The sequence below is a fragment of the Aspergillus sclerotioniger genome (assembly GCF_003184525.1).
Source record: "Aspergillus sclerotioniger CBS 115572 chromosome Unknown BO94scaffold_15, whole genome shotgun sequence".
NCBI classification, from domain to species: Eukaryota; Fungi; Ascomycota; class Eurotiomycetes; order Eurotiales; family Aspergillaceae; genus Aspergillus; species Aspergillus sclerotioniger.
The window spans coordinates 762,161-785,716 of record NW_020291005.1 but is presented as its reverse complement, the minus strand read 5'-3'; the positions used below and the strand labels follow the sequence as shown (position 1 = coordinate 785,716).

Genomic DNA, 23,556 nt, shown 5'->3' with positions numbered 1-23,556 from the left:
TGCCGCTTGAAGTTGTTAACACATTGAAGTCTAATGCTTGATGGCAGTAAGAATGTGTCATGTTTTAGCGCCATACTCGCTGGTTCGAGACCAATGCATCATCAGGTTCCAATGGAACCGGGATTCCAACCCAATAGGATTGAATGGGAATCGCCAACTTCCGTATACGCAACATACCCGTTGGAGAACGGAGGGAGTACTGAGTACTGAGACTTGAAGGACCTCTACTGAGCTTGACAGCCCACCGCATTCACTTCAGCACCTTAAAACAAATACCACAACATCTGATATCCTAGATTTATTTGCGAATTCAATGCGCCGCAATATAAGATTTGCCGGTGAATGACATGATGTTGGTCACGTGGGGCAGGGCAGGTCAAAACCAGGCCGGACAAAGGATGTGCTTGTGCTGATACACCACTCTTCCACATGATTTCTGGAAATTCGATGCGACCACAAAGTCTCACAGCCACTCACCTCATTGAGGCCTGGCATGATATGCTCGGATTGACCCCCTCCGCCCTTTCAGCATTTTGATTTCTCGAACCATGGATACACCATCCCCAAAGGGGGGATATTCGCATCTCTCACCACCAAGGCATGGAGATACTGAGTCTAGGCCTGCCTCGGTGATTCTACGCTATCGAGAGTTCTGGCTTGAGAAGGTTACAGATTCCCTGGGGAGTGCTCGGAAGGGACAGAGTCTTAAAAGTCCACAACCAAGCTAGCAGTACATTCCTACAGCTTGCATCGGAGATCCGTCCAGAAGCTATCAAAAAAGAAAAGCCAAGAAGTTCAAACATCTTTCTTTTAGACGTTGGATATTCCCACTACTCTGTGTTTCAATTATTGCCCAACTAATCAACATGTCGACAGAAGCGTTGAAATATTGCTTTTATCATATCATTCATCCTCCCATGCTGCCCCAGGGGGTTACTGATCAGGAGTGGCACCTGGAGAAAAGACTACACCAGATGATACAGGAAGTCCTTAAGGAGTTCATTGAGAATATCTCATCAGACTCGCAAGACAGCTGGGCCATTGTTGCCAGGATGTCAGAGAATTGGATGGAGACCGAAAAGAAAAGCACGCCGTGTAAAGAATCTCTGACACGCATAATCTCTGATCTACGAAGCCTCGGTATTGTCGTCATCCATTGCCCACGATCCTTTATTAACATAAACACACAGGAGCTACTGCATTGTACGTTCGCGCCCAGAACTGCGGCTGGGTAGCGTACTATGACCATAATCACGACATGCTGATATGTGATGCATTTGAAGCAGCCCCCTGTGCAGAGTGTGTGATATCTGCACAAGGAAGCTGGCTACGCCAATTCCCCGGGCAGAGCATTGCTATTCCGGCGGACAGACTGGATGACGCGAAATTCTGCTCCTGGTTAGCAGGTGAGGTTAGCCAACTCTCCACCGAGACGGTAAACGAGATGGTCCCAATGTCCAAGAAGGCTGGAGCCCAAGTTTCCGAGGAGCGTGATACTACCCATCCCGGCTTGATAACGGAAGGCCTGATGATCCAGCTCCTGGCATTCGGCAGACATAATAATTGGCCATCCTTCGATAAACACATGCACGATGAGGTCAACTGGAGGGATAGCAGACTCCCTTGGCGACGATCCCCTTACTGGTTCGTGGCAAAAGTCGCGCTGCAGATTGTTTTACGACGCGTTTTCGGAGATATTGAGGGGCATCGCCATTATAAAAACTTCATGCTCTACATCGTTGCCCATATTGCCCTGAAAGCCAACGATATGCCGCGAGAAACCTTTTCCGCAGATCAACTGCAAGTAATTCGGGCTAAAATGGCTCGTCGTATCCAGAAACTGGATGGGAAAGTCCATGATTATGTGGCGCGGCGGGTGCTCTCGGCGGAGTCAGCTATTAGGAGAAATTTGGAAGACATACAAGAAAAAATCAAGCAGGCCAATTCAACGTTTGTTTTTGAAATATTCAGGTGTACCCAGCAGGACCTACAGTTGACCCTTGATAGTTCGTCCGCATATCTTCAAGCAGCATTCTCTCAAAGTCACACGCAAGCCGAAACTTCTCAATTCAATCGCCCCGGCAATACTCGCAATCAATATGATATGTATGGGCTTCCCAGGCTAAGAAGCAATGATCTGCTGTCTGTCCTGGACTTTGAACGTTGGGTCGAACATGATATGGATCACTGGGATGGGGCAAATTTCTCATCAGTGGATGTTGTCTGTGCGATCAAGGATCGATTCAACCAGTATGATGCTCACGGGACCCGATTTATGGCGGGTAACCCGGAGGCAATGTCAATCATGAGACTCACCCAACTGGAGCTGTGGGTTACATTAGATCGCATATGTGCCAAGATATGCCCGCTCCTAAGGAAGTATTCCCCAGAAATTCCGGTGGATTTTCTCGAGCCTCTACTCTTGCCACAGCGTTGCCAGATGCGCAGGGCGAACAAGATTGAGGCTTACATTAAAGAACGGCAGCAGGACCAAGTACATGGGTCTATATTTTGCGATCCTCATTCACGGGGATTTGTAGTCGCCTATTATATATTATTCGACGGTTTTAATGAGCTGCGGCAGCGCATTGAGGAGTACGTCCAGGACATGGTTGAGAAGAAACGGAGGGAATGGGTGTCAAAATCGAAACAATACATCTCGCTGCAACATAAATCTAGCCAGGTCCAGCATACCCATGCGCTAAGTCAGCGAGGGTACCCTTTTCACAGGTCCTACTGTGAGAAGTGCTCCTATGATATTCAGTCCGCGTGCATGGCCATCGAGATCTACGAATGGCCCCTTCCGGAGAAAGAGAGTCTTTTGAAAACCGTCATCTTCGAACTGCAGTGTCCTCGTTGGTTTGCGGCATGGAGGGATGTTACGTGGACGATTGTCCAAGACTTTGGCCGACGCCGACTTAAGCCAGCTTCTCAGATGGAGTTGAATCTCCTGAAGTATGACGAAACCCGACAATTCACTGAGAGCTGGAGCCAGCGTCTCACTCTGGGCTCCACGACGAAGTCATGGAAACACACCCATTATCGCAAACGATCCTTTCCAGTTGATTTAAAACAGGTGTTGCTTCCCAATGGCTTACATTTCAAACTCCTGGACAGCAGAGGCAATAGCTGGGTTAAGGATCAGAAGGAACTGCCAACTATCAAGCCCCCTGTGTACTTTGACTCTTCCCCAAGGCGCTTATTCGAACCTTCAATATGCGGCGAGCTTCTCTCAACACACCCAGAACCAGGTCCTTGCGGATCAAACGAAATATGATTCCAGCTTGAATTTGCACGAGTTCGTTGCTTTCGGGGGGCTACGGGCGGGGGAACGCGTGCAGTGGTTGAACATTCTACGAGAGCTCGCATCGCCCGCTCTTTCATTGAACGAGGAGTCAGTCGGCATTCTCATCCGCCAGGCAGCATGGGAGTTAGGAACGTCCAGCCACAGCACAGACCTAAGGGAAGCTCATTGGATATTCGAGGATGTAGCTTTCACCAGTAGACTGCTGGAGATCCTAGAACGCCGTCTTGATTTTATAGAAGCAAACTGGACCGAGCACCACACTCTTCATTCTCTGATTGTCATCGGTCTCCGGGCCCTGAGCCTATCAGACACTGATGCTGTGGTCGAACGCACGGCCGCATTTATACGTCGTGGACGGCGGATTGCGATGAGGTGGACTGAAAACTTAACCACCACGCTGGATTCCCAGACACGCACGCAGAGCCAGGCCAAGCAGCAGCTCCTTACCCGAGTGGGCAGGATCTGCCAGCTCACGTACGCCGTGGAATCACACCATGTACCTGCTCTTCTCTGCAGCCCTGACGATCTCTTCCACCTCACACGCGCCTCCGTGGTCGTTTTCCAGAACACGCCAGCGAAGATAAGGGAAACTATGTCGGCTAAAAATGCCTCTTGGATACAGACCTCCAGAATCCTTCACCATGTCGAAGCACAGACTCGTCAGTTGATACAGCAGGAGGCAGGTGGCCTCAATAAGATGCTCAGAAAGAGTGCGTCAGACCTGGTCATTACCGATGACTGGAGCTTTGACCATGGTGGTCTGACCCGGTGGGCGATAAATCAGGTCCCATCAGATGGAGTGCGACGACAGCAGGAGATCCGGTACGATCTGCTCAGCGGCGAGCTTCTTGTTGATAACACCCCTCCCGGCCGTCTTCCAGATAATTACAGGAATGATCCGTCATTTAATCGACTGTTTGGCCTGGTGAGCTCGCGGATACACATCTATCCCCATCAAAACTCTCCTACTGGCTGCTCCAGCGAATATTTGCGGTGCTTCCCTCGAGCCTGGTAGGGTCAAGGTACATGTCTGCGCAACACTTCAGGGAATATCAGGTACAATACCTCCAAGAAGGAGCGCGTGTTGACTCGAAAGCTTACTATGCTGCTTAGGTTCATTTCGGAATGGAAGAAGATGGTCTCGTCATCAAGGCTCAGCAAGGCAGCCAAGTGTTCAGATACATCCCGCCCAACCGGCTCCAAGGGGATTTCCCTGAAGCCCTCCTCATGAATTACGCGCACTGGCTGAGCTTGCATGACGGAAAGCTGGAGTTCCGTCTAATCGCGCAGGCGTGGCAACCGACCGCAAGCAATTGGTGCTTGTCAATGAACTTTTCAGTCATGGTACGACCCCGATGCACCATGGTGGATATTCGTAGTCGTCTCTATCGGCGCCTGTCCCGAGTTCTGACGGCATTGGACAAGTCGGATTACATGGTTGTGTATCAAACCCCAGAGGACGTTGAAGTGGTTGAGATGGTCCGACTACGGTTGCGATTTCTCGTCACCAGGGACGGTCCGTTAGAATCTCCTGAGCTGAATGCCACCGTTGATCGCGATCAGGACATCGGGAGCTTTTATGGCCTGAAGAACAAGCTTGTTTTACGTGACATCAACGAACCCGAACACCGGTCGGTTTTGATCCCATACGGAAATGCCCACCCGGCGAAACAAGGAGGCCATCCAATTGTCCGCATGGAGCTACGACAGGGAACTTATATCCGCTATTTCCGGTATCTCCTTGATCCCCATCTACAGGAATTCCGGGGGCCTGGTGACATGCTGGGGATCCTCTATCAGGCGTATATGCATGCACTGACCGGGTTTGTGCTTGCTGATCCCGCCACCCATCGACTGGGAACCGCAGAGGCTCTTCGCATCTTGCGGCAGGCGCGGCTGCGATCTTCCTTACCTCTGGAGAAAGAGTGCCTGGAACTTCTGGAGCGTCTCGCTGCACTGACGCCCCGACGGCAGTACTATCCCCGCCATCTGAGGTCCATGCAATCGATCGAGTGGAACAGGGATCTAGGTGAGCTGGCGCAGCACGATGATTTCCAGGTCCTTGTTCAGGCAATCATGGGCCACGCTCGATCGTTCTCTATGCTTTACGAGGTTACTGCCAGCGATCAAACCGTGCGAATGTACCCAGACCGGGGGATCCCCATCTACTCGAAAGGGCCCGTCTGCGTCATGCAAAACTCCATCCTACCGAGTTTGGGGGTGCCCCAGTAAGCCCTGCACCCCCATCGTCGTCCTACTCAGCCCGCGATTGTCATAGTAAGAGCAGTCGAAGCGCTCGGGTTTATGAGGTTGCTGCCCTGATTCGCGACTGGCCGACGAGCGTGCCGCAGTGCTCGAAGCTTTACTCGACCGTAGCGGGATGGGAGCGCGTGCAGCTGTCGGCCCTGGCAGTGTGTGACCTTGGCTGTCAGGATAGATTGGATCTGTCATTCAGGAATGCGTGGGGTGCTCTGTACGAGCCGTGCCGGCTAAGCGACCGGCGACGGGACTCGTACAACCTCATGTCCCTCTTCTGCACGGTTGCATTCCGGGGGGATGAGGAAATGGCCAACCTGCGCCCGTTGCTGGTGGTGGCATTCTCCGAAAAATTTTCTGATCTTCCGGTGCCTGATTTCGGGGAAGCGGGAACCGCTCTGCACTTACAACGGGGAGCGGACCTGATCCCGTCCCAGATCGCCAATGAGATAGAATCTCGCTATCCATCTTTCGACATTGCTCCGAACTTCACCTGGCTGTCGACAAAGCAACAAAAGACGATATTGGCAGAACAAGAACGGTACGAGGCCACAAGGCGGAGTCGTATCCATCACTGCCAGACCGTCATCAGCGAGCAATGGCCGTGCGAGAGACCGCGGGTGCCCCGGATCCCTGAAGAGTATCACACCCAAGCATCGGAGGCGTGTGCTGCACTCTGCACAGGGTGGTATCGGAACCGCATCTTCCTCCGCTTTCTCCGGGCGGTTCAGCAGCGCTTGGATGCCTTGGCACCCGACCCCGCCGGACCCGTCGACTGCAACCTCCCGCCTGACCCCGCCCCTGTCCCGCCCCGCTCCGCCCGAGTTGGCTTCCGCCCGCCTTCGCTGATGGACCTCCTCATCGCATCGGCCTCGCGGGTCCCCGCCGCTGCTGCCGCACTGCCTTCTTCACTGCCGCCCCTGACGTTCCGTCGACCACACGCCCCCCACTGCTACAGCACCGACACCTCGTCCGAGCTCCGTTATCTCGTCTCCGCACTCTGCAACGACTCTCACCCGTACCGTCGCCGGGTAGGGGAAGGCCTGCAGAAAAGCCTCGAGGCCCTCGAAACGAGGCAATGGCCCTGTTCGCTGACCTCGTTGCCGGTACCACGGGGCGTGTTGGCTCGGCACTGTGGGAAAATCCAACAACAGCGGGACTCCCTTTGGAGCACTGTCTACCGCATGTTGGCTGCCACCAATGGGGCCTCAGACGTGGTTACCAGCGCCGTAATGTGGCCACCTATCAATGTGCATTCCATTCTGTCGGTGCTTGTGGCCGATCAGTGGCCACTGGTCCCAGAGTCATGGAAACATCTGTTGTTGACGTTCGCTCAAAGCATCACATCCTTACGACGATCCAAGCGTCTTCTCGCTTGCTATGACCGGAATGATGTGGAGGGTTTCTTCAAGGAGGCCGAAGCAGCGGGTTGCGATGGATGGGATGCCCGGACAAGACCGGAATGGCTGTTGCTCGAAATCGAAAACAACATCACCATCCGGGCCCGTCAAGCCCGGGTTGCCCAGCGCATGATTTGCCCAGACCCGCCCGGGAATTCTGTCCTCCAGTTGAACATGGGCGAAGGGAAGACTACTGTGATCACCCCGATGGTCGCATTGAGTCTCACCAGCGGATGCAGGGTGCCTCAGATCATCGTCTTGAAACCGCTCCTCCGGCAGAGTTTAGACCTCCTCTCGCAACGACTAGGCGGCATCTTAGGCCGTCCGATATACCATATACCTTTTTCGCGGAGTACCGTCCTGGACGACCAGAAACTGGAGGTCTTGGGGGATATTTACCAGCAGTGTCAGGAGCACCGAGGAGTCCTACTTACGCTACCGGAGCATATTCTATCATTTCGTCTAGTAGGGCTCGATTTAATCGACCGGAATCCAACATTAGCCCCGAAAGCCATCCAGCTAGAGGTGTGGCTGCAAGAACACTGCCACAAGATTATCGACGAAAGCGACGAGATTTTAGACCCGAAATTTCAACTAGTATACACCGTGGGGTGTCAGCAGTCTCTAGATGGGCACAGTGACCGATGGCAAATCACGCAGGGCCTGCTCTCATTGGTGGAACAGCAGGCAGAGGAACTCTATACGCAGGACCCGAACAGTCTGGATATGGAGCATCACGGTGCTCGATATCCGATCCTTCACTTTTTGAAAGCCAACACGGTGAAAAATTTGATCGAGAGCATTCTGAGAGCTATCCAAGGGCAGGGGCTGCCAGGACTTCCGTTGCATTTACGGTGTCGGCGGGTCCGTACGTGCGCATTGGATTTTATCCGGCTCACACGGCCGCAGCCCCGGGAGGTTCAAGCTCTCCACGAGGCATTTGAGGGAGGGAGTTCGTTGCACAAGCTCCTGGTGTTGCGTGGCCTCCTGGCGTACGTCATTCTCCGATTCACCCTGGCCGGGAAGCGGTGGCTCGTGGACTACGGCCTCCATCCGGAACGATGCATGATGGCAGTGCCGTTCCGGGCGAAGGGAGTTCTGTCGGAGAACGCAGAATTTGGTCATCCAGATGTGGCCATCACTTTGACCTGTCTGAGTTATTACTACCACGGCCTCAGCCCGGACCAGATTCTGCATTGCTTCGCCATTCTGGGGAAGGAGAATGACCCCGGAGCTGAGTACCAGCACTGGATACAGAGGGAGATATCTACTCTCCCTGAGGAGCTCCGAGTGCTCACCGGGGTCAACCTGAAGGACGGACGGACGTTCAAGCAGATCCTCTATCCTCATCTTCAATATCAGAAAGGTCTGGTGGACTTTTACCTTTCGCACGTCGTGTTCCCCAAAGAGGCGAAAGAATATCCTCATAAATTAAGCACCTCTGCGTGGGATCTTCCCTCCAGACCCAATCAACCCCCTACCACAGGTTTCAGCGGCACGAATGATAACCGGTTCCTGCTACCCCGGTCTGTACCACAGAGAGACCTCCTGCAACTGCTCCACACCAATGCGATGACTCTGAGTCTTCTTCTGAGGCCGGAGAATCGGCAATGCATCTTCGCGCAGGATGCCGAGGGCCGTCCACTTCGAGCAGACCAGCTGCTCGACCTCATCAGCCAGTAGGAGCCCCCGGTCCGAGTCATCATTGACGTAGGGGCACAGATCCTGGAATTGGACAATCGAAGCGTAGCTGAACAGTGGCTTTCCATTACCAGGCCCGTTGAGGTGGAGGCCGCCATCTTCTTCAGTGAACAGGATGAGGTGGTCGTCATCGACCGTGAGAGTCACATCGAGAGACTGGCGTCGTCTGGATTTCGGCAGCAAGTTGGAAAATGCCTGGTATTTCTCGACCAGCAACATTGTCGGGGGGTGGTTCTAAAGCTTCCATCATCCTACCGAGCCGCGGTGACACTAGGCCCTCGCTTGGCCAAGGACCGACTGGTGCAAGGTACGTGTATCTTGAAAAGGCCGCCTGAAGTAAGTATAATCGTGTTTGGAACTGACAAGGTATGGCACAGCATGCAACCGAATGCGAGAGCTGGGAAATGGGCAATCTGTGATGTTTTTGATCCCACCCGAAGTCCGTCACAGTCTGACGTTGCAAACCACGCCCATAACCTCCTTGAATGTAATTCAGTGGACCTTGACCCAGGCATGCGATATATTCCAGAGTATCGGTCCGCTTTGGGCAATCCAAGGGTTACAGTATTACCGACGTCAGAGAGAGTGGGATCGACTGGTGGGAGAAGAAATTTCTCCGCAGGAGGCCCTTCAACTTATCCAGGAACCCGAGGCTCGGACCTTGTCCCAGCTATACGCCCCGTGGGATAACCACGAACTCTCACCCGTTGGCCAAATGAGCGACATGGACGATCCTATAATTCAGGAGCTACTGCAGGAGTGGCAGGGCTCCGATCGAGGGATGCGAAAAGGAGCCCAGCTGCACGAGGAACAGGAGCGCCAGATACGCCACGAAGTTCAGAGGGAGAAGCAGGTTTACCGTCCTCCTGGGTTCAATCCAGCTCCCCATCGAGTCCATGGTGATATTCGTTACATCGTTGCGCATGGACAACTACCCCGCTCCTGTTCGTCTGCTGTCCAGACAGCCTTTGATATCTTCAGGCAGACGTCTGCGGGGCGGTTCGAGTTTCCAAGCGGACTAGCGCCCAATCTCTTCGTGTCTGAGGACTTTGTGCGTACCGTCCAGCGCAGCACAAAAGGCCAGAATGACGAGTTCCTCAAACCGGCTCACTGGGTGCTTTCAAATGTTTATAACCAGGAACTCTTTCTTCTCAGCCAATTCGAAGTCAACGAGCTGTTGCCGGACATTCCAGCGTCGGAGAAGACCCGACTGCACATCTACACCCCGAGAACCACTATGACCATGCGGTCGTTCGAGGCGCTGGACTTCTACAGCATTGGTTATGGCCAGCCCAGCGTTCGCCCGCCTCAGGCAACCATTCAAGACCTGGGCCTCTTCGCGGGGACGCTTTATTTCGACACGTTCACGATCTACGAGGGCCTTCGTCAATTCCTCGGCTTATTGACGGACGAGTACCGGGATATACCAAGTAACCGAGTGACCAACGAAGGGTTTGTCGATGCGGAAACCCGAGAGGCGCATGACTGGCCGGTTGAGAGCCCGTTCCAGGTGTGTCCGCTACCGTTCCTGAGTGCGATCCTCGATATCCGTCGGAAGAACCAGAGATATATGCAGACACACGCGGGGACAATTGTGGAGGCAATGCCACTGTCGGAGAAGCATTTCCGGGGTAATTGACTCCAGGGTAAATTGATACTAGCAATTTGTAGAACATTGTGACAATCTAGTCCCCCACCAAAAAGAAAAAGCAATACCAAAAAAAAATAAAATAAACCAAAAGTAAATCTTATATTATCCCATATTTATACCCACGTATCGTATCATATGCACACAACATATAGTGCCCTTCCACCCATTCATTACACCTCCCCAGGCTCCTCTGACTTCTCCTCTGGCCTCTCCCTCTCCCTCCCCCCCACCACCCTCATATACCCATACCCCCCCTCCCACAACCCCCGAATCACCTCCCACCCCAGCGAATAATATAACAACCCCACCAACGCAATCGCATACCCCACAATCTGCAACCCACTAATCTCTGTCCCCCAAATAACCACCGAACACACAATCAACAGAATATTCTTCGGCACACTAACCAGCGTCATAGTCAACCCGGACGTTTTCCCAATCTACCACCACCCACGCCACACCCACATTAGCACACACACATACCAAACCCCAGGAAAGGTAAAGGTAAAGAGGGGTGGCACATACCAAAACAAAAATCGAAACATTCAACATAAACCCCACGACGGCATTCCCCACCAACACCCCCACCCCAGTCTCACTCACCACCCCCCACCGAAACGCCCTGAGTTCCGTATAAAACGCAATCATGAAGTTCGTGAACGCGCACACCGGCGCAGAGTAATATAACGTGACGAGGGGGTCCATTTTCAAACTTCCCCCTCCCCCTCCTCCGTCATCGGAGACCAAGATCTGGATCATCACGAGACGATTCGCGTCGAAAACCAAACTCGCTAGTTGGAAAAATACCCCCATCCAGGAGAATTGCACTTCGCCGGCCACGGCCAGACCCACGCTGAAGGCGATGATGAGGATGTTGAGGAAGGAGGAGACGGACGGGCGGGTTACGTGCCAGGTCCAGCTGGTGAGGAGGGTTATGATGGGGCCGCAGGCCTGTGATTAGATTAATTTTAGTTGGGTTGGAAGGGAAGAGGGGTATTGGGGTAGGGGTTGGGGTAGGTACCTTTAGCATCTGGATGAAAGATACGTTGAGGTAGAGGTAGACGATGTTACTGCAGACGAGACTCCCGCTGTAGAGGATACCGATGGGGACGATCATGCGGAGGTAGGTTCGACCGTCCATGCGGATTTTCTTGCGACCGTCGAGAAGGGTGGTTGTTCGGGCGAGGAATTGGGTGGCTAGGGTTGCGAAGATGAGGTGCCATGTTGTGAGGATTATTGCTGGGGTTGGTTGGTTGGTTAGTTGGTTAGGGTTGTTGTGTGGGATGAAGACAGACTCACGGTATCCTGGATTTGTTAGTGTTTGGTATTAGGGGGGGTGTGCATAGGATAGGATAACGTACGAAAATCAGTCGACTCTATTACCCATTTATTATAAAGAATGGTCAGATTGGACCAGAATACCCAGGACCTATACCAGTGTTGTTAATGCTGACATGTAGAAAATGAAGGGTATGTCTACGTACAATATCCCCAACGTGACAGGCCACACGGAGGCCTCCTTTGGAGGAACATCCAGGATCGTCATGGATACCTTCCGGAACACACGACTTCAAATCAAAAAGGGTGTGTGGAAGTGGCCATTAGGTGCATGCCGCACGGCCTCTTCCTGGCAACAGCAGGATATATAGTAAGTACTAGCGAGGGTGTGTATTCCTCGTGTGGACTATTCCATGGCACACTGCAACCCGAGCAGTCTGGGTCTGGACCGGGAAGATTCAGGGTCTGGAGGGGGAAATGAACGAGGAAGTGCGACCTTGGGACGTTTGCGGTTTTGATGGGGGGCAATTGACGGGATGGCCGGCCATCGGTGTAACCCGCCTGGTCTCTTTTGTCCAACTTCAAGCCTGCCATCGGTCAAGCTTCAGGACCCGTAGGCGGCCATTTAATCTGGCTTCTGATTGGTCGTTGTGTACCAGGGGTCTGGCGCTGAGGGTTCTGATTGGTTGTAATCCCTGGGGGCTCCTTGGTTGATCCACTGCAGCGTCCCTGATTGCTACCCAGTCACGGTTGGGTGCATGGCTGGCTGGCGGGCTGGTTGATCAGGGGATGAGTCACAGGATAGATACAGTTTAGGGAAGGTTTGTGAGCAGAATTAAATTTGGGCTCAGGGACGAGCTTGATCTATGCTTGGAAGGGAAGCCGCTGTGATCTTCAAGGGACGGGGTTAGTGTGAGACAGGGGAACGTGATGACAGTAAGCTTATGTGGGAATGGGAAAGTCATTCGCTCATTCTGACGTGGTGCTGAAGACCTGAAATTGGGCTGCAGGGATGGTGCAGACTCTGCCAGCTGGGCAATTCAGCTGCCTGCCGGAATCTCGGATGGTCTGGGGCCGGCCAGGTTAGGGCTGACGGATGCGTTCATTGCCGCATTGGCCAATCAGGATTCTGCATTGCAGAGTGCATAATAGTATTATGCCTACTTAATGTAGTGAATAACCATAACCACAATTCACTCTGAATATCCCACACTCTAACTCAAACAGTCCAATTTATCAATTGATGCCATCCTTAATCTTAAATTAAAAGATGGCACGTGGTCTGGGGTACCTCTGACCAGAACTCAAATATGATAACTAGTGAAACACATCCATCACCACCACTAAGCTAACCCAAAACACCCACTCTATGTCCCAAAAGCCTTTTCCCCAAGTCCCTTCCCATGTCACCCCACATCACTACCACGAATGTGTACAATACGTAATAAAATAACTCGGCCACTCCTCCACATCAATCCACCTCTTACACTCCTCAGGATCAAACTCCGGATTCCCCCAAGCCGCCAAACAAGCCGGATACTTATCATCCGCCCAACTATACGGATAGATCTGCTGACGGGGCAACACCACCATTTTATCCGCCTTCGCCCCCACCTCCGCTTCCTCTCCCTCCGGACCACAATACAAATCCCACCCAGGCGACCACCGCCTCACAGTCCGACACACATGCACCCGCACCGAACTATCCGTGAAATTCTCATAATACTTGTGCAGCATATCGCCTAGTGCTCCGGGCCCCGTCAACCCTTCCACAGACCCGTCCCCGTTGCCGTTAGGGTTATCGATCACGTGGATCACGGGCAACAGCCAGAACGGGTGACCCGGGGGTGAGGCCATCCAGCCGTTGGGGACGGCGCCGGGGCCATCCAGTCCTTCTTTGTGGGCCATGTGGCCGACGAAGCCGCGCTGCGTGCTGTCTTGGCTTTTGCGCGGGCCGGAGTAGAGTAGTTGGGTGTGTTTGGCGAGGGTGGTGGCGTGGCCGGTGAAAAGGGGCTCGGAGGGTCGGAGGGCTTCGGTGTCGACGTCGGCGTACATTCTATATTTATTTCATTTCTGAATTTAGTGCTGCGGATATGAGGGGAGTGGTGATGATAGATGGGGATGGGGATGGGGATGGGAACATACCCTCCGAAAAGATACATGTATAAATTCCGGACCACGTCGGCGCGATGAATCTCCTTCGGAAGACGGTTATAATCCGTCAGAAACCACGGGAAGTATTGTTCCACGAGCATGCGGTTGGTCTCGTCATCCCAGAGAACATACTCCCAATCTGGGTTATGGGCGCGCATGGTCTTCACCCAGGCTTGGGCGTCTTCGCTCATGTTGGTGCCGGCCGGGAACCAGGTTTGGTGGATGATTTTGGGGATGGTGGTGAGGTCTTGGGAGAGGGGGCGGGCGAGAAGGTCCCGGGCTGAGAGGGATCGAGCGTAGCGGGGTTTGAAGGGGACTTCATAGTCGGTGGGGAGGATGTTGAGGCGGAAGAGGTAGAAGAAGGCGATGGTGCTGGCGAGGATGAAGGTGAGTTGAAATCGACGACGGCTGAATTGCGAGGAGAGCCATTGGAGGAGGGATCCTCGGGGGGAAGAGTGGAGGATCATGGTGATGGTGATGGTGATGGTGATGGTGGTGATGCTGGTGGAGGATGGGGGATGTGCTGAGTTGGGATACCAGCATGAGTTGATTGCCTCGCCTCAGACAGGAAGAGGAGAACCTGCCGGTATGGTTTTGACGACCACGGCGGGGTGGCTGCATTGACGGAAGTTCGTATTATGCGATGCAGTTCAGCCGGACTTGTCGTGCTGGTTCAGGGCGATGAGTTAGGGTCACATCCAGGCCCATGCCCGAAAACGGTAGCTTACGACGCTCAAACCGGTTGATGTCCTGACTGCGGACCGTGGTTGCTTGCTTACGAAAGATTTAGAGTCGTAGAAATGGTTTAGATTGGTGAGACTAAATCTGGGACATGGGGTAAAATTACGAATGGGTAACTTGTGGTTGTCACTCTTGTGATTAATCAGATTCAAGCAGTGTTGGGCATCATATCAAATCAAATTTGGCATGAACTATGTATTATATGGCATTATCATTCCTAGCGTAAAACATAGCAAGTAGTAGTACAGAGACAGTCTTCCAGTGAAGAGAAAGTTCAACACAGCAATATTTACCAGCATTACCTTCAACCAGATTGATCCGTTGCGCAGCTACCCATCCCACAGAGCTCACCATTCCATCATTTCTGATGACCGAGCATGATTTTCATATACCTAAACATCGTCAGTTAACACATACCTATTACGGCACAAGTACTCACAAGCTCATTCCAGCCAAGGCCATCAAAATCCCCGCAATGCTCTGCCGCAGGATCTCATGGTCGCTCAACACCCATCCCAGGCCCACAATGATGCATGTCTTGAGTTGTCCGATCACAGTGCTAGTAACCGGTCCAGCAGCATCGATTATATAAAACTGAGACAGATTCACAAGACAGGCGAATATTCCACTCTATAATCCATCAGCCAGGGCCCATAGCAAAAAATCAGACAGCTTACCGCGAGAATCGAAGCCCACAGTGATCCAGGAACAGATGAAACCTCTGGAAACGTCTCCATCCAAGGCACAACACACAAAAGAACAGCTGCACTGGCAGGGGCCTGGTTAAGTAGAAGCTGCATGCTGCTCATCTCAAGTTTCTTATGATACCGTCCCACCAACACTGTGTACAGCGCACTGGCACATACCCCTGAAAATGCAAAGAAGATGCCCTCTGGCGTCGTGGTATCATTCCCACGGGCGGATGGATGGGAATCAAAGTACGAGACGATTCCTACTCCCGTACACAATAGTGCCAGAGGCAAGAACGCCGCCTTGGGGATGCTGGACTGGAATAGCGTATAGTTCAGCAAGGCCGTGGCTGGCGTAAGGAGCAGTCGCGCAAGCTGATGAAAGATGACCGAGGAATACGCCAAAGCCAGGTTCTGGAAGATGACCTGGATGCACATGGCCGCCACCAGATGGAGGATGCGATACGGAGACACATGCTTCGGTTCAAACCAGCCACAGAAAGGCCGTGATGCGAGCCATAACGTGAGACCCGTGATGGTGAAATGGTAGGCTGCGAAAGAGACTTGCGAATGGCGGAAAGACGCATTAGAGAGAATGGATTTGTTTGTAAACACCTGTGTCTGTCAGTGGCTGCCTAAATCTCAATAGGATCAACATACAATAGCAACAGTTGCGATGATATTAATCGTCATCCACACAATGAGTCGAACACTCCCCGCCTTCTTGTCTTCTTGAGGCAATCCATCAGCCCTCTTCTCCTCATCCGCCGCATGATAACCCAACTCGAGCTTCACATCATCTGGTGGGCTCGTTGGGCTATCAGTCACCGAATCAAGCAATCCTTTGCGCTCCTCCTCCTTCCATTCTGGTTCCGCGACAACCATATTGAACAAAATATTGATACTATTCCACGTATTGTTGCGACTGGGTCCTGGGAGACATTCCCAGGGCCTAAAAGTTATGCAGTGTCTGAAATCTCTATTTCAAGGAAAAAACTCTAAAAGTCACGCACCCAATCTCTCAGTGACATCTATTTGGGGATGACGCTACAGGTCACTTCCACAGCTTAGTACATGGTCAAGAGCGAGCCGGGGATGGTGTGGTGCCAGAGGGGAGCATGCTGGAACATCGTATGGCCCACGACCTGACGTGATGACCATCCCAGGGGCGCATCATTGAGAAAACCGGGCACAAGACCCCGATGTTACACTTTATAGTTACTTTTCTGGCTGGTGGGTCGCGCCAGGGGCGGGGAACCTGGATCGGGGGCCGCAAACGGAAGGCAGATAGGGATGATGTTTGCGGGCGCTGGAATGTGGGCGCGCACGGCCCCTGCAAACCTTGCCAGTGCTGTTTCCGTCAGGTACGAGCTATGCCAGTTCATCTAGATACTCCGTACTACTTCGTATGTTGTATGACTCGATCGAGTCTGGCTGCGACTGTGGCTGGCTGTGTTTCCAGCCAGTTGCTCGAATCCCCGTGAGATAGGGTTTCAGCCCCAACAACACAGCATCAGAATCCCTTCCAACCCAACCACAACAAAGGGATAAACAAGGACCAGACCATACATTCCTAAATACAAGCAGTATAATCAGATGACCACAATGACAAATATGTAACCGCAGATTCACGTAACCAGATACCCCCTGGGATACTCGAACTCCTTCCTGTTCAACACGCGCCGCGACCAGGGAAAGCCTTCATCATACTGCGCATACACCGTCTCCTCGCCGGCCACCAAGCGATGGATATTCAACCGCGTACTATACATCAGGTTCCACGCCTGCGCCTCATGCCACTCATCTTCACTGCCGTTGTGAATATCCGAATCCTTCGACGCCAACCCCGCCGCCTTATACGTCCCGATCATGTTGGGAAACGGCGCATAACACTCGATCTGCGGCCGACCATCCTTGCCCCCACACATATCCGCCATGGAGTTATCCACCGCCGCCACGAGTCGATCGACCGCCAACGCCGCAAGGATTCTCTCCGCCCCGCGCTTCGTCACCGCGTACCCGTACGTACAGCAGCCCATCTCAGCCCGGTAGATGAATCGCGTCGATGTCTCCGGGTATAAATCTTTCCAGGACGCAAGTGGACCGCCCCAGGTGCCGCGGTGTTCGAGACTAGGGGCCGTGGGGTCGTTGGGGATGGCGTAGAATTGGGTCTCGTTGGGGGCGGCTGCTGATGCGCATCCGCCGATCCAGAGAATGTCCCAGTTGGTGCCGTAGGGGGCGGTTTTGGAGGTGTTGGTGTTTCCGGTCAATGCGCGGACTCCTCGGGCGAATTCGCGTAGTTGTTGTTTGATGGTGATGTCCCAGTCTGCGTCGTCTTCGAGGATGAGTGCTGTCGAATAGGAGTTTTCGATCATACTATCGTTGCCAGTGTCAGTGTCAGCATATCGATCCGGATGTCGTGTGTCAAGAAAGAAGGAACGGGGACTGACTTGTGCAGGGCATTCATGTGAGCGCGCCAGCATCCTATCTCAGATGGCTTGAGTAGGTTATCCTGTATGCTGTTAGCTGAGCTCATCCAGTCAGGTCTGCAGACACATACATTCAACAAAGCCTTCTCACTAAACTCATCCGGCCGCACTCCATCCACCCATTCAACTCGAAATCCAGCCATCGAGGCAGCAAGGGTAAGAAAATCGCGTTTATCAGTTCTTTCCTTCAATCCAATGGCATAGATATGTTCAAACTGTCACTCATCAGCACATACCCACCCACACCCACCCAATCGAGATAAAAAGAAAAAGAGAAAAACAAACCCCCAAAGTCTCATTCGCAATATGTTCCAACGCCCTATCCTCCAACGTAGACCGAGCAATATCCACCCAATCCTTCCTCCAATACTGTCCCCCCGTATCACTCAACAACAGCGTCAAAACCACATAACTCGCAAACGCCGCCACGAGAAATTTCGAGATTCTGGATTTCCCCCGAATCATTGCGAGATCTGGCGCCGTGGGCTGCAAAAATCGGAAGACATCGACAACAAAGAAAGTTGGATGAGCAGTTCGTTCTCACATATCGTAGGTAGGGGTAGTTCTGGACAGGGATTTTGACTCAGCGTGGAAAGTTTCTGGGGAAGCTATTTTCGGAATATATTGGCCAGGTTTTTTTTGAGATGGAGTGGTTTGACGGTTTTGGGTTGCATTGGCATTCTTGCGGCGGGAACGGGTTAGGGGAGTCCGGAAACGGATGGGTGTTGCCACTTTACTGAGGAGGTAGTTCGTTTAGGGAGGAGGAAAAGTCTTGGAAGTACTGTGTACGGAGTAGTGAATTAGGGGAGAGTGGATGGAAGTTGTGTTAGGGCTCGCCGGATGGGTGGGGATGCTCAGCGTGGCCGGTCTTTGTCTGCGTGGCTGGCTGGCTGGCTGGCTGGCTGGATCGGGATGGATGATGATATGATAAAAATAGAGCGTAATATGCGTCATACTTTCAGGGTGAGATGGAGAAAACTGATTTTCGAATATGTCAGCCGTAGATGGGTTTGTTCGAGGTCTGAGAAGGTCTGGATTAGAGATACTCTGGCAAAAAAGGATATCCCATGTTGTCGGATAAATTGTCTCTAGATGCCTAGAACAAGTGGATTGTCGGAGCTAGATTGTTGCCACATGGCAGCTGGATCTGTGCGTCCGATAACATAGTCTTTTTAATAATCGGTGGCTGATCGCGATACATATTCACTGGTCTGACTGGACTCTGGACCAAGAATGTAGTAGGACTGGAATTGATACACTATAGCATAGCTATCACGACGAGAAGGTCACAAGTTGCAGACCTTTAAGGCTGGATCATTCACTTGGGTATTCGAATATTAAGCTGATAGCATCTATGTCCGACGCAAAAACCACAACAACCGGGGAATCATGATTCTAAGAGGAAAGCAATAAGTCATAAAGGTTGCTCAGTATCACGATAGGCAGCTCCTTTAGATAAGAAAGATTCTTGGAGCTATTGAAACATAGCTACACACGCCTAGAAAGATCAATCTTCCGGTCCAAAACCCAAGTCCTAATACTCTCAAAATCGCTACACGTACGCGGCACCTCATACGACGGCACCGGAAGATCATATCCCTCAGCCGAATGGAAAGTAATGATACTGGTATCAGACTGACACATCAGGGCTTGACGGAGGAAGTCGACGCAGTGATCTATCTCAGTCAATATTCATTGCATATATTATGTGGATAATATAAACCAACCTAAGTGACTATGTATATCTTGTTCAGGTAGCTGGAAGATCTTATTTTGGGATTTGTAGTAATCAAAGTATGTGTATTGCCAGAGGGTTTTCTAGGATACTTTTGTTAGTACTGACTGTGGATATGGGGTAAGATATGGGAATAAACAAGATGGGGTGGCATACAAGACAATGCAACTGGTGGAAAACGCCAAAATGAGCTAGCTGGGGTTGGTCTAGGTTGTTGAGGTAGCTGGTTAAATTCGATGATGGGAAGTCCTCTGTTCTTAGTTCGAAGGGGCCCACTGTTCAGACATATCGTTAGTATAATACATGAAGAGCACATGAATTTGGCACCTGACCTTGGACGATCCGGTCCCATGCTTCATCGCCTTCCTCGCTGGGTGGACCTCTACAGATGGAGCCTGGGTCATTTGAGAAGTTCTCGATGAGATAGTTCGAAAGGAGGTCTGCTGTTATTAGCCTCCACACACTGTAGGGATGAGAATGGAACAAGCTCACCTTCAAACAAGCCTTGCTGGGCACCATGTGCACTGGTGTCCAATGACCCGCTGGTTGTGTTAACTCGGATGCTCAAAATAAACAGGGCCAATGAGGAAATAAAGAGTATGGCATGAAGGACAATCAAACAAGGACTCCTTGAAAGGAAGCCTCGTAATGGAAATTTATGCTCTGGTGACTTCTCATCATCATCGACCGAATGTACGCCTTCTAAGAGGTGATACTCTGAGGAAGACATGGCGAGTTCACAATCTCGATCCTACGGGTGGGAAATTCGAGCTTCATCAGCGACTGCCTCACCTGAATCTTATGCCTAGCTGCTCAAGTATGTCGCCATTGTCGATCATCAGAAGAATAAGCAAAGCTGACTCTTCAACTAGTTTCGGGCTCAAGATTCCCCGATTTTCAAGGCTAAAAAGACCATGACTCCGAGACCCTACGCAAAGGAACAGAAAGGGAAGGATGAGAACGATCTTACTGACTTCATCAAGTCAACCCCGCTTCAATCACAAAGATCGTCAATCATCTGAGAAGTTCTGTGTAACATCGTGATCAGCATCATCATCATGTTCAGCAAACCCCGAAGGCGAATAACCACGCAACTGGGGTATATATAGCCCTATCTTTCCTAAATGTGGTCTACTATCATTCTTCTCTTCATATCAAACTCGACAAGATTACTCAAAGCCTTCATCAAAACCACCACAATGGGAAAATTCTTCCTCCTTGCTGCCCTACTTTCCTTGTCCATGGCTGCATCCGCTGCGCCCGTGACACAGAACAGTAAAGACCCAACCCTTCCGCGAACATTCATGAACCGATTCTGACAACGAGGTTAGAGGACATCCCTCTTTCAAAGGCAACCGCAAAGCGCACCAACAATGGCAACTCCGAGGATTTCTGGTTCGACGCATATCCCAAACACGCAAGCAGAGATGACAATTCCCGTGTTTCGGAAGAAGTCTGGCTCGATACAGTCCCTGAGGAACGGTCGGTTAAACGGACCGATGGCGCACAGGGTTCTGGTATCTCTGAGGAGCTTTTGGTGCATGGGGAGCATTAGTGGGTTGATTAGTGGCCTGTGATGATTGCGAATGACGTGTATGGGTGCAGCTAGTGGATGGGGACAGGGTTGGTTGGATTGTCGGTTTTGTCTGCTGTTAGATGGGTAGCAGGAGGTTATGATGCTAGTGGGGTGAAATGATGTTTGTTTTTGAGATGGTAGATCCTGCTGGTCATCAGTAGGCATCAGTAGGAAATGAAATGTGTCATATGGTTGTAGATCGTTAGCGGCTGGGGTAGGATGATATCTTTTGATGCAGTCGTGATGGGGTAGCCAAATTGCTTATTTGTTAAAGTGGAGTTATATAATCTGTTGGAGTGGCTACTAAGGCGATTCAACCGTGTAGAATGAGATGGATGATGATCTAGCTAGGGGCCTCGTAGGCCATCTATATGGACTAACTAGCGGTGTAGGGAGGAGCGTCACGTGACCCTACGTTGCCTACCGGCGTGGGAGCCCATCGGGGATCCCAACATAATCTCTCTTCATGGAGGGCAGCTAGTGATGCATCAGTGGCAAGCATCCATGGGGTTCCAAACATTGTAGGGTAAACACTCGTGTCTACATTCTCATCTTTCTTTTGCAAGAAATCCCAATACATCCAGGTCACATTCTTGTCACGAGGTATCCATTCAAACACTCTGCCACGAATCGCTCCCTCTATTAGAGCAACAGTACTTCTCCTCGGCACAAATCCTGGAGTATCATACCCGAATGTCCGTTGAAGGCAATCGCATCAGACGTCCTTTTCAATAGCCAGTGGAATATAACAGAGAGCGGTGATGTAACCAGCAGTATGGCCCAATATGCAAAAGGAGATAAGAACAATGAATACAGCGAGGCTTCTGCGTCGACATTCATCTTCATATGCATACAGCTTATTCGTCCCAATGACCCTCAACGCCGTCGGCTGCCTCCCAGGATGTCACGACCGATGACGTACTTGGTACGAGACCAGGCCAGGTCTCTGGTTCACCTGGTTTGAGCGCAGTGGAAGCTGAATGTGCAATCTCCTGGCAGTGATCATCAGGGGAACAACGACGGGAGAAGCCGCAGTTCAACGATGAAGTCCATGGTCGATGAGAGATGATGTAAGACCGAAGAACAACCGAGTTGCTCCGGTTGGTGGTAGAGGAGGGCGAGAATCAAGACCTGGGTGTGGAACAGAGGGGAAAGACAAGCCACGGACCAGGATCGGGGAAATCAGCCAAGGTCCGTCCACCGATAAACCTTCATAGACCGGTAACATGGCGGACCAGAGAAAGTTAAATCGAGACGGATGGGATACATAATCAAGTCCGGCCCAATACTGGCTTGACCATCACGCTCGTTGTGCATCTGTCCTATTCCTAATTGAGGCCATCGCGCCATCTATGAAAATGAAACCAAATCATAGAGGATGGGAAATGATCATGGTTATTTCTGTTCTGGTTGGCTTGGCTTGCCTCAGCACGGTACTGAGAATCGCTGCTAGGGTTAAACGGCACACCGGCTTCGGGATGGACGATCATCTCTGTTTCGTAGCCATTGTGTTGATGGTGGGCATGTTGATCGAACTAATCCTGTGTAAGCTGTTGAATAATCAATCAATTGGACTACTCACTGACTGCGAATGATCAGGGTGTACCATGGGCGGCAGTGGCTACCACATGTCCGATCTCGACGCCAGAACCATCATCCTCTTCCACCAAGTGCGCAAGCCCGATATTTCAATCCATGTCCAGATCTGATGCTTCCAGATTTTCATCGCCAGCCAATTCACCTACTTCGTGCTCAGTCCCACCATCAAGATCTCCTTTATTTGTTTCTATCGCCGCATCTTCACCACCAAGCGCCTTCTCCGCTTCACCTTCTGCCTGATCATATTTATAACCTCATGGGCCATAGCCATCTTTCTGTCGTGTGCATTCCAATGCCGCCCCCTCCGCGCATACTGGGACAGGGACGTCGAGGGAGATTGTTTCAGCTCGACCACATACATCATCGTGAACCAAGCCTTCAACGTGGCTATAGACTTTGTTATTCTTGCAGCTCCGGTCCCAATGGTCTGGAGACTTCATCGTCCGTGGCAGGATAAGTTAGCGCTGAACTCTATTTTCGCGTTGGGTGGATTGTGAGTTGCCATTCATGCCAACCTGATGAACCCCAGCTGACGCATGTGATTAGTGTATGTTTCGCGAGTGTATATCGCATCGTAGTGTTATTTTATATCGACTTGGATGACGAGACATGTAAGTGTTCGACCATCCAAACAAGGCTAATTTGATGTGCTGACGATGTCAGATACCATCTATGACGCCGCAATGTGGACACATGTTGAACCATCTGTCGGGCTGGTGGTTTCCTGTCTTCCAATCATTCGCGGATTGTTTCCGAAGTTCACGCCAAAGAGCCAAAAAAAGGCAAGCTCCAGCCCACCACGTTCGTCAACTACAGTGACTTGGACTGGAAGCGCTTATCGTGAGTCAACTGACGATAGGAGACTGTTGCAAGATGCATGTGTGAGGGAGGAAAGGAACTGGACTCGGCTGAATGATGGCCGCGATCTGGAGAATATGAGGGTAACGGATATAGACGTGTAAGACTGTTAGGCGAATGCC

At 51.6% G+C, this 23,556-nt stretch overlaps 6 protein-coding genes across 6 annotated transcripts; 3 read left to right on the top strand and 3 right to left on the bottom strand.

Annotated features, from left to right (window-relative positions):
- Positions 1 to 866: 866 nt before the first annotated feature.
- On the top strand, positions 867 to 10,353 carry BO94DRAFT_597312 (uncharacterized protein; the record flags this gene model as incomplete). The annotated part of the gene is made up of 9 exons (XM_025616269.1): positions 867 to 1,140; positions 1,191 to 3,076; positions 3,246 to 4,232; positions 4,289 to 4,363; positions 4,421 to 5,535; positions 5,586 to 8,642; positions 8,739 to 8,971; positions 9,042 to 10,174; positions 10,336 to 10,353. The coding sequence occupies 9 exons, from the start codon at positions 867 to 869 to the stop codon at positions 10,351 to 10,353; spliced, it is 8,778 nt and encodes a 2,925-aa protein (XP_025467170.1).
- Positions 10,354 to 10,485: 132 nt separating this feature from the next.
- Positions 10,486 to 14,601, bottom strand: BO94DRAFT_517804 (TPT-domain-containing protein; the record flags this gene model as incomplete). Its single annotated transcript, XM_025610008.1, has 6 exons — positions 13,739 to 14,601; positions 13,320 to 13,649; positions 11,677 to 11,744; positions 11,337 to 11,554; positions 10,841 to 11,266; positions 10,486 to 10,755 (listed from the first exon to the last, which is right to left on the bottom strand). Exons 1-6 carry the CDS (start codon positions 14,212 to 14,214, stop codon positions 10,486 to 10,488), a joined length of 1,788 nt encoding a protein of 595 aa, XP_025467169.1. The 5' UTR covers positions 14,215 to 14,601.
- A 322-nt stretch (positions 14,602 to 14,923) lies between these two features.
- On the bottom strand, positions 14,924 to 18,131 carry BO94DRAFT_597297 (uncharacterized protein; the record flags this gene model as incomplete). The annotated part of the gene is made up of 9 exons (XM_025616268.1): positions 14,924 to 15,082; positions 15,166 to 15,792; positions 15,838 to 16,035; positions 16,376 to 16,435; positions 16,456 to 16,548; positions 16,815 to 17,553; positions 17,628 to 17,689; positions 17,738 to 17,881; positions 17,952 to 18,131. 9 exons carry the CDS (start codon positions 18,129 to 18,131, stop codon positions 14,924 to 14,926), a joined length of 2,262 nt encoding a protein of 753 aa, XP_025467168.1.
- Positions 18,132 to 19,154: 1,023 nt separating this feature from the next.
- BO94DRAFT_586161 (oxidase ustYa family protein) lies at positions 19,155 to 20,131 on the bottom strand (the record flags this gene model as incomplete). The annotated part of the gene is made up of 5 exons (XM_025615746.1): positions 19,155 to 19,342; positions 19,394 to 19,484; positions 19,558 to 19,676; positions 19,734 to 19,841; positions 19,894 to 20,131. 5 exons carry the CDS (start codon positions 20,129 to 20,131, stop codon positions 19,155 to 19,157), a joined length of 744 nt encoding a protein of 247 aa, XP_025467167.1.
- Positions 20,132 to 20,600: 469 nt separating this feature from the next.
- Positions 20,601 to 20,956, top strand: BO94DRAFT_586160 (uncharacterized protein; the record flags this gene model as incomplete). Its single annotated transcript, XM_025615745.1, has 2 exons — positions 20,601 to 20,676; positions 20,733 to 20,956. 2 exons carry the CDS (start codon positions 20,601 to 20,603, stop codon positions 20,954 to 20,956), a joined length of 300 nt encoding a protein of 99 aa, XP_025467166.1.
- Positions 20,957 to 22,368: 1,412 nt separating this feature from the next.
- BO94DRAFT_586159 (uncharacterized protein) lies at positions 22,369 to 23,538 on the top strand (the record flags this gene model as incomplete). The annotated part of the gene is made up of 5 exons (XM_025615744.1): positions 22,369 to 22,522; positions 22,577 to 22,647; positions 22,696 to 23,069; positions 23,123 to 23,187; positions 23,240 to 23,538. 5 exons carry the CDS (start codon positions 22,369 to 22,371, stop codon positions 23,536 to 23,538), a joined length of 963 nt encoding a protein of 320 aa, XP_025467165.1.
- Between the last annotated feature and the right edge of the window lie 18 nt (positions 23,539 to 23,556).